Raw genomic sequence first — 12,212 nt, forward strand, 5'->3', positions numbered from 1 at the left:
ACAAGATACGGCTTTGGGAGTGACGGGGAATTTGGAACAAGTCGGGGATTTGCAATGCAAATGAACCAGTACGTTCTGGCCCCAGGGTAGACAGATCCGTTTCAGCAAAATCTCCGGGAATCTGTAGGCGTGGACTAGAGAACGCGCCGGTGAAAACTACACCTGATTGAAGCGTCACCTATCCATGTTCTCCAGTGAAACTGCCTGGCCCGCTGAGTTACTGTCTCCAGCACTTTGTATCCTGTGTAACCAGCATCTGTAGTCCCGTGTATCAACCTTGATTGATTAATTCAAAGATACAGCATGGAGACAGGCCCTTCGGCCCATCATCCATTACCTGTTTACACTAGTTCTGTTATCCCGCTCTCACATCCACACCCTACACACTAGGGACATTTTAGAGAGGGAAAATTAACCCACAAACCCGCAGGTCTTTGAGATATGCAGAGTACCGCCCTGCCGACTACAAATTCAGAAGGTTCAGAAGGTTGTGGGATGAAACCGGTACACCCGAATAAACCCACGCGGTCAAAGGGAGAATGTACAAACTCCGCACAGACTGCACCCGAGGTCAGGATCGAACCCGGGTCCGGCGCTGTGAGGCAGCGGCTCTACCCGCCTTAGCATCAGGTTTTTCGCAAACTGAGTGTGGTTTAAAGAGGGGAGAGAGAGTCAAAGCAAACGGCCTGCAGTTCAATCAAACTGTTCGTTCAATGAACCGACCTTTTTTTTAAATTGCGAGAGCTGATATAATCTCAGATTTCATCTTGACAGGGAGGGTGGTAAAATGCTTGCAAAACCCCTTGGAGGCATTTAAAATATATTTAACCAGGTATGCACGCACTTGATGGACTCCACTCAAACATGAGACAAACTAACGTGGAAAATCCCACGCCGCTTTCTCGCTCCTCTAAAACTTTGGGGGACGTAAATAAATCGCCAAAACAAACTTCCTTGCAAAAACAAATACACGGAAAACTTCGGATTAGAAAACTTTACTGATTAAGGTGAAGCAATTTTCAATCAAGGAGGGGGGGAGGGGGGAGAGAGGGCGGGGGGGGGGAGAGGGGGGGGGGGGGGGGGGGGGAGAGGGGGGGGGGGGGGGAGAGGAGGGGGGAGCGAACTTTTTCTGTCTTAGGGGAGCATACATTTGCATGCACAAGGAGAAAAAAAACCCAACAAAGGTCTTTGTATGGTTGGTCGTTTCGCAAACATCCGTGCATGAGAGGGGCAGGGAAGAAGCCAAGGCTGCACCAACCGGTCCGACAGGTACAAGGGCTTGTTGACACCGTTATTTTCTCAGCACGCATGCGTCCTGGCAAATTTCCTGTTGTGTGTTCAATTACAGAGGGAAACTTTTCCTGTTAGAGTCAAGGTGGCCTGCACAGGTGAGGAGTGGGTCTCCCAAACCCCGCACCCCATCTCCTACACAGCCCTCGCTCCAACACACACAGGCACCGCCGGCCTGGGTTGAAGGCGCACGGACCTCAGACTGTTTCCTATACACCTGGAGTCTGGGCAACACGGGATCCGGGTTGGATGCAAAACTAAAAGGGTTCCTGTTCTATTCCCCGGCCCTGCGCTCGCAATCATGCCCAGAGCTTTCTTGGTGAAGAGAAAAGAACCTTACTTGGAGATCCGAGATTGGAATGAACTGCCGGACGAAGAGCGAGCTGACACCTACATACCAGGTAAAGCGGGGCTAGGTCGGCGGAGAGAGGAGAGCGGGGGTGGGGGTGACTGGGCAAAGATAACATGGGGAAGGTGAGGGAGGAATGGGTAGGAGGGAGGGGAGAGAGAACGGGGGGGGGGCGCAGGGGGAATGGGTGGGAGGGAGGAGACAGAGCAGGGGGAATGGGAGGGAGGGAGGGGAGTGAGCTGGGGGAATGGGAGAAAGGGGGGTAGAGAACAAGGGGAGGGAGGAGGTGACTGGGCAAATAGACAAGTAGAAAGGGAGGGGAGAGAGCTGGGGGAATGGGAGAGAGGGGGTAGAGAACAGGGGGAGGGAGGAGGTGACTGGGCAAATAGACAAGTAGAAAGAGAGGAGTGTGATGGCATAAAGAGGACGGACGAAGAGTAATAGTAACCTCCTCCTCCCCAAAGATCTCACTGCCCCACAGAGGCTCATCGTGTCTGAATACAGGGGATATAGATGCGCAGTCCACAAGAGTCATTCAGCACAGAAACAGGCCCTTCGCCCAACTCGTTCATGTCGACCATCTATAGTCCCATTTGCCGCGTTTGGCCCATATCCCTCTAATCCTTTCCCATCCAAGTGTCTTTTCAATGTTGTTATAGTACCTGTCTCAAATACCTCCTCTGGCAGCTCGTTCCGTATACCCACCACTCTGTGGTAATAGCCGCCTCTCAGGTTCCCATGAAATCTTTCCCCTATCGCCTTAAACCTATGCAGTCTGTTACACCGATAGGAAAGGTTTAGAAGGATATGGGGACAAATGGGACTGGTGTAGATGGGGCATCTTGGTCGGCATGGACGAGTTGGGCCGAAGGGACTGTTTCTGTGCTATATAACTCTAAGCGTGGGGCAGACCCTTTAATGTGCCAACAGTGATCCGAGCGGACTAGACGCCGGCCCTTCCCTCCTTTAGGCGGCATTCTCCAATGCTCCCGGACACAGGGGGCAGCTGGCATTTGCACCACAGCCGCTCCCAACAGACGGGGGGGGGGGGGGGGGGGGGGGGGGGGGGGGTTCCCAGGCGGGGATAGTACACAGGGGGAGATTCCGCTTGCAACTGCAACCTCCCGGCGTAAACATAACGGGACCCGGGGCCCCGCTCTCTTCTCTCTTGTCCGGGTCGAGTGTCAGGTTGCATTACCTTCAGTCAGAGACTGATCGGAGGATCTGACAACACCCAGAACTCAAACAAGCCCAGAGCAGAGGGAGAAGGAGGGGGATCTCATTGTTCACACTCCTCTGGAGAAGCCGCCCAACTCCCTCGCTGTGTGCGCCCGTGTGTAAGATGCCTTCACTTTCCAGTCATTCTGAACAGTTTCCCGAGTTACCAAGAAGGGAAGGGCGAGGACGAGGCAGCAGCCGGCACGGTCGGCTTGGACCAGGCGTCAGAGCAGCGCCGCCTCCCTTACAAGACCGAACCACGCCAGGAGAATGCGGGCGAGCAGGTTGTGAAATCGGACTTCAGCAGACGCAACGTCTTGCGAACGAAAATCAAGGTGAGGGCGAACTCCTTCGTTGCCGAACTCGGGAAGAGAGAGAGAGAGAGCAAACTTAGTGGGAGCATTGAACGCGCGACCGGAGAGAGCAGCGCTCTGATAATGACCAAAGAGATAATGACAGCGAGCTGAGAAACCACACCATTTAAAACAAGTTCACATTGCAACAAAGAGAGGCGTGAACTGTCCTATTAAAACAAGAAAAATATATCTTCAGTATATTAAATATACTATATTCAGCATATTAAATATAGCGTATTTATATATGTACTAATTTATTGTAATATATATTAAATATATTTAAATATACAGTATATTTAATATAGTGTTTTAAACTGTAATTTCCCCTATAAATTACACTTCGCACCAATTCGTATTATACTAGTTATACTGCAGTTAAATATAGTATAGATATGGTATATTTAAATATTGTTTTCGCATATAAAAGGCACTTTTCATCAATTCGTATTATGTTAGAAAGTTAAAATAATTATATTTATATGATAGTGTATTAAAATTGTATCTTAAGATATAGCGTATAAATCAAAATAATAATGGGCGTGTATCCACGCAATATATCGTATAACATGAATGTATTAAATATTAATGAGATTGTGTATGAGATTGTGATGCAATCAACATAACATGTTTCCCATTAAACGTTATGTTAAATAAAAACAGTAAAATTCTGCAAACAATTCGCAGCTGGGAAGAGAAATTGAGTTAATATTCACATCACTTCAGAATATGCATTAAAAAATTAATATGATACATATCAGATATGTGTAATTTAATCTATTGTGTAATCTGTGTAAATTACAATTATATCAGCTGTTAAATTATAAACTTTCAGCTATAAATAAGTAATTCAATAATAAATGTTGTAACATAATGTTGATTCCATTTAACATGCCACACTCAGAATTTTATATGAATTACACAATGTGCATTAGTAAATAATCTCGTTTGGTATGTGCAATTAATATTAGTTATGATTATACAATGCATTGAATGTAATATAAATGTAAGTTATTATATTACATTTAATACATTGTATGATATAACTAATATTAATTACACACACCAAACGTTTTTTTCAAAAATAGTTCAATTAGTTCTATAAAATATGTGGTAGTATAAACTACAGTATATATACATACATAGACCAATTCCATTGGCCATGAATAGTTTGTATAAAATAAATTGATCCTAAAATGCACAATGAATATCAAAAAAAGTGGGTGGACTGATATTGGGTTGCAGAAGTGGTGCAGAGAAAGTCGTGAAAGATTTGACAAACAGCCATGCAGGATGGATTTATTTTATGTTAATTGTGTAGAGTAATTGAGTCATGCAACACGGAATTAGTCCCTTCAGCCCAACTCGACCATGCCAACCAAGATGCTGTATCAAATTTAATCATATTTCCCCACATTTGGCTTATATCCCTCTAAACCTTTCCTATCCAAGTACCTGTCCGAATGTATTTTAAATGCTGTTATAGTACCTGCCTCAACTACTTCCTCTGGCAGTTCGATCCACATATTCACACACCATCTGAGTGAAAAAGTTGCCCCTTAGGTTCCTATTAATCCCCCCCCCCAACCTTAGTTTGTAATTTTCCCACCCTGGAAAAAAGACTGGGCATTCACCCTAACTATTCCCGTCATGATTTTATGCACCTCTATTATACACCTCCACCTCCTGTATTCCAAAGAATAAAGTCCTAGCCTGCCCAACCTCTCCCTTATAGCCCAGTCTTTCACGTCCTGGCAGCATAATGGACAGGTTGGGCCAAAGGGCCTAATGTATAAAATCATGAGGGGGATAGATAGGGTGAGGAGGACATGGATTTAAAGTGAGATGGCCATTTTTTTCCCATACAGGTGGGTATATGGAACGAGCTGGCAGAGGGGGTAGGTAGATACAAGGAACTGCAGCTGCTGGTTCACAAAAAAGATACAAAGTACTAGAGTAACTCAGCGGGTCAGGTAGCATCTCTGGAGAACATGGATAGGTAATGTTTTGGATCGTCATTTAAGACATTTGGACATGTACATACATAGGAAATCAATGGTTCAATGGCGCTTTAGATGAATATGGGGCAAATGTGAGCTAATGGGATTATTTTAGATAGGGCATCTTAGTCAGCGTAGAGGCGTTGTTTCTGTGCTCGAGGACTATGTTGGAGGCTTTGTGGTATTTGCATGTTGCATGTTACATTGCTAACGGTGCATTAATCAGTTGCTGTCCTTCCCCATGCATTAGATCACCACAGGCGAGTGCAGCCAGTGCGCCTACAGCTGCCAGGTGTGCAGCAAGGGCTTCCGCCTACAGCGCATGCTCACCCGTCACCTGAAGTGCCACAGCCAGGTGAAACGCCACCTGTGCACGTACTGCGGCAAGGGCTTCAACGACACGTTCGACCTCAAGCGTCACGTCAGGACGCACACAGGTACGTCCGGCGTAAACACCGCCTACCACGCGAAGCACCCTGGGAGTTGTAGTTTCCTCTTCCAGCAGACTTATAGTTTATAGTTGAAACAAGGAATTGTAGATTGTAGATCCCGGTTTACACAGAAGGACACAAAGTGCCAGAGAAAATCAGCGGGTCAGGCAGCATTTCAACCAGAACTTTTTGTAGTTGTCTCTAGTCTCTAGTCCCAGCACCCCTGTAGTTTGACTTTGGAATTGTAATCTTTGCTGCACAACAGATGTCAATACTGACATTATATGTAGAAACTAGGAACTGCAGATGGTGGTTTACCAAAAATAAAGGTACATTGATCTGCAGAGAATAGAGGGATATTGATCATGCTCAGGCAGAGGAGATTAGTTTAACTTGGCGTCATGAGAAAAAGATACAAAGTGTTGGAGTAACGCAGTGGGTGAGGCAACATCTCTGAAGAACATGGATAGGTGACGTTTCGGGTCAGGACCCTTCTTCAGACTGATTGTGGTGGGGGGTGAAGAAAGAAAGTTGGCAGAGAGGAGTCGCTGAACAGAGCCTGGCATTATAAGTTGTGATGTAAAATGCAGAGGTAAAGCATGAATATGAGTCCATTCAAACTTCCAGCACCTCACTGGCTAATAACTGGCTCTGAACATTTATGAAAAAATGCATTAGGAGAATCAAGGACAAAAAAAGCATAATTTGGTGGCACAAGCAACTGCAGTTGCTGGAATCGTGAGTAAAATACAAAGTGCTGGAGAAACTCAGCGGATCTGCAGCAGAATCCCCTAAACGTCACCTCTCCATGTCCTCCAGAAATGCTGCCTGACTGTTGAGTTGCTCCAGCACTTGATGTTTTATTATAAATCACAGAGGTAAAGAGGAGTGGGTGAAAATGTAACACCTCGCAATTGGCACACTATATATCAAGAAAAATATTAATTGGTTTTATGAAACTGCAAATGCTTGAATCTGAGCAAAACACAAGGTGCTGGAGGTCAGGCAGCATCTGTGAGGGGAATGATCAGACGATGTTTTGGATCAGGACTCTTCTTCAGACTGATGGAGTAGGGGAGGGAGAAAGCTGGAAAAGAAAGGGGGGCAGGACAAAGCCTGGCAAGTGAAAGGTGGATACAGATGGGGTGGGGGGGGGGGGGGGGGGGGGGGATTGGCAGATGGATGGAATAAATGGCAAAAGCTAGAGGTGAAAAGGAGACAAAAGGGTGTCGGATAAAGAGGGAAGAGGAGGAGTGAAATGTAAAGCCGGAGAGAAGAATGTGGGTGGAAAGAAACAGAGGAGGGGAAAGATAGAGGATAAACGGAATTGAGGGACTTGGATATGGGAAATGAGTGTACAGAGGAGGGGAAAGATGCACAGTGACTGGGTGGTGGGAAGGGAGGGGTAAGGGGAAAGAGAGAGGTCAGGGGGGGTGGGGGTATTAAGTTTACTATTTGCTAGCTACTTCCTTTACACTTTAAAAACCCCAGTGTGCATTAGCGATATTCTGAGAGATGTGAAAGCTGCAATATTAGAAACAGAGAAAAATAGGTGCAGGAGAGGGCCATTCGAGCCAGCACTGCCATTCAATGTGATCATGGTTGATCATCTAAAATCAGTACCCCGTTCCTGCTTTTCCCCCATATCCCTTGATTCCTTTAGCCCTAAGAGCTAAATCTAACTCTTAATGGATGAATGTAATAATGGGTATATTTTTGTACATCCAGAGGGGTGTGTTTGGAGTCACCTTGCTGTGGTGTAGCGAATCAGGCCATGCACATGCATAAGATTGACAGTCAAGAATGTTTCAGACAGCATCTCTGGAAAAAATGAATCGATGACATTTCCGTCACCTTTCCCTTTTCTCCAGAGATGCTGTCCGACCCACTGAGTTACTCCAGCATTTTGTGTCTATCTTCGGTTTAAACCGCCATCTGCAGTTCCTTCCTACGCAGTGAGGAGTGTCTAATTGTCATATGTACTGGCAACAGAACAATGACATTCTTACTTACTGCAGCTTTACAGGCCCGTTAATGTTCAAGATTCAAGATTCAAGAGAGCTTATTGTCATGTGTCCCTGATAGCACAATTAAATTCTTGCTTTGCTTCAGCACAATCACACAATGTAATCACACAAGTAAATACTGGTCAACCACCGATTTTCCAGCAACTGGTGGTCTAGCCCCCCCCTCCCCCCCCCCCCGTTTAATCCAGACAAGATCTCCCCTCTGGAAGTCCCCCCGAAAATATGGTGCCTAGGCCGGGTGAGGCAGCCAATCTCGACCTCACCAGGAGCTCCACGGCCGATCAGCGGGTTAAATTTGTTGTTTGTGGCCATGGGTCTGGAACTCCGGCCCGGCTGCAACCGGAACATCCGTCCCGACTCCTGATGCTGAATGCTGGCCGGTATCTGAGCCCGCCCAAGACCGTGAACTGTTGATCCGGCAAAATGGATAATCCAGAAAGGCTCTGGAACCAAGGGTGCTGGAAAATTGCAGATTCCCTTTCTCCAGAGATGCTGCCTGGCCTGCTGAGGTACTCCAGCATTTTGTGTAAATCAGCATCTGCAGTTCCATCCTATACAAGGGCGCAGAGAAGATTGATTGATAGATGTAGCAAGGAAACAGGCCCACCGAGTCCACACCAAACATTGATCACCCGTTCACACTAGTTCTTTGTTATATTATAGACAAAATAATATTTGAAGAAATAACATAATTAGTTCAGATTTTCTGTCAGCTTCCTCGATTAATGCAGAAATTACTCTGTCGACTGTTTAGGTATGAAGTAATCTTGTTTCTCCACAGTTCTGGGCTGGGAGGGTGTTCAGATGAGAACATGTTGTGATTTGTTTTGTGCTGATCATTCTTGTTGTTCACTGTGGAATGAGTGAGCTGTGTGTTGGAGATAAGGTGCAGCATAGCAGCGTGTTAACTGTAAATACCCCAGTACCCTACTCCAGCTGAAGCTGTATTTCACAATTTAAACAGAGAATAGTACAACACAGTGGCAGGCTCTTTGGCCCACAATGTCTGTGCTGAACATAATGCCAAGTTAGGGCAGCACTGTGGCAGCTGCCTCACAACGCCAGAGACCCAGGTTTGATCCTGACCTCAGATGCTGTCTGTGTGAAGCTTGTACGATCTCCCTGTGACCGCATGGGTTTCCTCGGGGTGCTCTGGTTTCCTCCCACATCCAAAAGACCTGCAGGTGTGTAGGTTAATTGGCCTCTGTAAATTGCCCCTAGTGTGTAGAGAGTGAATGAAAAAGTGAGATGACATAGAACCAGTGGGAGTGGGAGACCCCCCAGGTCTCTCTCTCCACCCTCTCTCTCAGACCCCTCTCTACCACTCCCTATGTCCCAGACCCCTCTCTCCCACTTCCTATCCCCAGACCCTTCCCTCTACATTCTGTGCGTCTACCTGATTTATTCCTCTCAAGATTTGGTAAACGCAGTCTCGTGCCCAGAGTAGGGCAGTTCATTTGTATTACATTGCTCTGCTACATGACAATTGTGGTTAGACATGCGGCCATATGCAGGATATCCTCAATCTAAGCAAGCAGAGGTGTTGATGAGCTTTCTTTGTGATTGCACCTTGAATAAAAGCAAAGTTACTATAGCGAGATAGTTCACTCCGCGAAAAAGCCGTAGTAGGTGATGGGTAATCTTCACCGCCATTTCCATAACTGGCTTCTGTCATGGCGTCCTCAAATCGAATCGGCGGCATTTCTGGACAAAAGGAATAGGTGACATTTCAGGTTGAGACCCGTCTTCAGACTGAGTCGGAGGAAAGAGGAACTCAAGCCATCCTCCCCCCCTTACCTCCGACACGGGATCGCCAGCCCCCCCTTCATTTTGTTAAACATCTATTTTCTTCGGTTGTCTTTTTAAAAAATTTCCCCCTTACCATTTCCGTCCTTTTTCGATAGCTGCCATGACCCGTTTAATGTCATCCTTCACCCTGCTCCTGGTCTTGGCCCGCGCTGATCTGCCGGACATGCTGTGTGTGTGTTTGTGTTTGTTTGTTTGGCGGAGTCTGAGGGGAGAAGCGCCAGCACCAAGAGCGAGCGAACGCGCGGACAGACGGACGAAAGCAAAGATCATAAAGCGGAATAGGTGACATTTCGGGTGGAGACTCTTCTTCAGACTGAGTTAGGGGAAAGAGGAACAAGAGATATAGACGGTACTAAGGCCAAATGAATGGAAGATATGCCTATATCTCCCGTTTCCCTTTCCCTTGACTGTTAGTCTGAAGAAGACCAGTCGACCCGAAATATCACCTATACCTTTTCTCCAGAGATGCTGCCAGATCCGCTGATTTACTTCAGCCTTTTGTGTCTGTCTTCGGTTTAAACCAAAGATCATGGACCGCTCTATGATCTTCGGTTTAAACTAGCATCTGCAGTTCCTCCCTGTACAAGGTATGTGCCGTTTTCATATGTACTAGCGTGTGTCCAGTCAGATTTGGCTTCCAGTCAGATTAACAATCACGCAAGTTTCCACACACACACACACACTTAATTCAGCAAATAGCGACCAAGGCAATGCTGACACTGATGGGGGAAATTGATGAGGGTTTACTGCTTTTAAAAAGAAAATTTAAAAAAGCGTTTAAAACATTTAAAAACATACAAACTGTTCCCCCGCAACACTGATTACACTGTGAGAGGCATAACTGAAGTCGGGTTGGGTTTACTGAAATGGCGTAAGTTACGCTCCGTTGCGTACTACATTTCAGTCCATAGGATTTTGCAGGAGTGGTCTATCTTGCTCCGCTCTAGTATCTTTGATTAAAGGCACCGCTTGTGTCCCCTATGCAGGTATCCGGCCCTACAAATGCAGCCTGTGCCACAAAGCCTTCACACAGAGATGCTCCCTGGAGTCGCACCTGAAGAAAATCCATGGGGTGGCACAGAAGTACAACTACAAGGAGAGGAGGGCAAAGCTCTATGTCTGTGAAGAGTGTGGTTTCACTGCCATTAACCAAGAGGAACTCTACCTTCACATGAAGCAGAACCACCCGGACAACCCCATGCTGAAAAAGACCTCCAAGAAGATTGTTGCCTCTTTACAGAGGAAACTGCTGCACAACAGCGACGATAACAAGGAATCGGATTAGGGACGGAGCGGGGGAGGGGTTTAGTGCCTTTACTGGAGCCTGGATCCACACCAGTGCCATGGAGAAAGCAAGCACAGCTGAGATTATCTCCGTAAACCAACCACCTTGGAACCTGTTTGCCCGGTGGAATCAGAGAAGACATTTAGACAGTTTGACAAGTGTGCAAAGATTAATGCTCCATACCCGCAATCGTGGATGAAATCTTTGTCCTCCTGCTCAGCATCTGAGAGAGGTGGTGGTGCGTGCTGTTTGGCCCATATTGACTCAATCAGATATGCGGACAGATCATTAACTTGGGGCAAAGTATTTGACCATAGTCTTAAGTGTTTCCAGCAATTGTCATGGGCTTTATGCTTTGACGCTTCACCTTGTCTGTCAGCTTCCTGCTTTGTTCTTTTGTTTCTGGTTCTGGGTAGGTTTTGTTCCCTATTGCTCTCTACATTAAGTTATAGACTTGCAAGTTTGGAAAATAGCACATATTTCCAAGGATAAAAACCATGAATTTCCAAAATTTGGTGCAAAGTATGTAAATACGGAGAATTTTGGAAGTCTAACAACTGAGGAAACGTTTTATGCAACTTTGTAAAGTAAATACTTATTATAAAGAAATGGTGTTCAGATTTATGGACTCTGTTTTCCCACCCCTACTCCCGGCACAGTGGCGCAGCTGGTAGAGCCACTGCCTCACAGCGCCAGAGATACAGTTCAATCCTGACCTGGGGTGCTGTCTGTGTGGAGTTTGTATGTTCTCCCTGTGACCACGAGTTTCCACCCACATCCCATAGATGTGCAGGCTTACAGATTCATTGGTCTCTGTAAATTTGTCCTTAGTGTGTAGGGGGGCTGAGACAATGGGATAACAGAGAACTGGTGTGCAAAATTGGGATACCTAGAACAAGTATGAACAGGTGCTTGATGGTCAGCATGGACTTGGTAGGCCGAAGGGCCAGTTTCCATGTTGTATCTCTAAACTGAACTAAACTTGAAATCCCTTTGGGGGTTACATATCTTTTTGAAACAGTTCTTAAAAATTAGTTTAGAGCAGTAGAGCAGAGGAACAGGCCCTTTGGCCCACAATGTCCGTGCTGAACATGATGCCAAGTTAATCTCTGCCTGAGCGTGATCCATGTCCTTTAGTCCTGACATATCCTTACTTCAGAACGCAAAGTCAGGTTGTTTCCCCCACAGATCGCACAGTGAACACTCGGCTGTGTCTGTCACTGCAGACACCACCAAAAAATAGGCAAGATTACCATTGAATGGGACATTGATTCTGTACTGTCAGCAAAAACCATCCAATGTTGTCTCTGTACAACTTCTAAGTAGCTCTGGAACATTAAGTTCTGGGAGGTAAAGAGAAATTATGTGGTGTCGTAGGTAGGTAGTGTGAAGAAGGCTTTTGGCACACTGGCCTTCATCAGTCAAGGAATTTAGACTTTAGAGGTAAAGC

The 12,212-nt window shown here is 46.2% G+C and overlaps 1 protein-coding gene across 1 annotated transcript; it reads left to right on the plus strand.

The window, feature by feature from the left end:
* Window positions 1–1,311: 1,311 nt before the first annotated feature.
* ovol2 (ovo like zinc finger 2) lies at window positions 1,312–11,382 on the plus strand. The gene is made up of 4 exons (XM_033025743.1): window positions 1,312–1,691; window positions 2,999–3,192; window positions 5,461–5,647; window positions 10,464–11,382. Exons 1-4 carry the CDS (start codon window positions 1,592–1,594, stop codon window positions 10,760–10,762), a joined length of 780 nt encoding a protein of 259 aa, XP_032881634.1. The 5' UTR covers window positions 1,312–1,591; the 3' UTR covers window positions 10,763–11,382.
* The last annotated feature ends 830 nt before the right edge of the window (window positions 11,383–12,212 follow it).

This window comes from Amblyraja radiata, chromosome 8 (genome assembly GCF_010909765.2).
Source record: "Amblyraja radiata isolate CabotCenter1 chromosome 8, sAmbRad1.1.pri, whole genome shotgun sequence".
In the NCBI taxonomy this organism is placed as follows: domain Eukaryota; kingdom Metazoa; phylum Chordata; class Chondrichthyes; order Rajiformes; family Rajidae; genus Amblyraja; species Amblyraja radiata.

What these genes read in the sequence shown, in the direction of transcription:
- ovol2 (XM_033025743.1), top strand. Translation starts at nt 1,592, where the DNA reads ATGCCCAGAGCTTTCTTGGTGAAGAGAAAAGAACCTTACTTGGAGATC. An exon ending in AGCTGACACCTACATACCAG is followed by an intron (nt 1,692 to 2,998) that starts GTAAAGCGGGGC and finishes TTCACTTTCCAG; the next exon opens with TCATTCTGAACAGTTTCCCG. An exon ending in TCTTGCGAACGAAAATCAAG is followed by an intron (nt 3,193 to 5,460) that starts GTGAGGGCGAAC and finishes CCCATGCATTAG; the next exon opens with ATCACCACAGGCGAGTGCAG.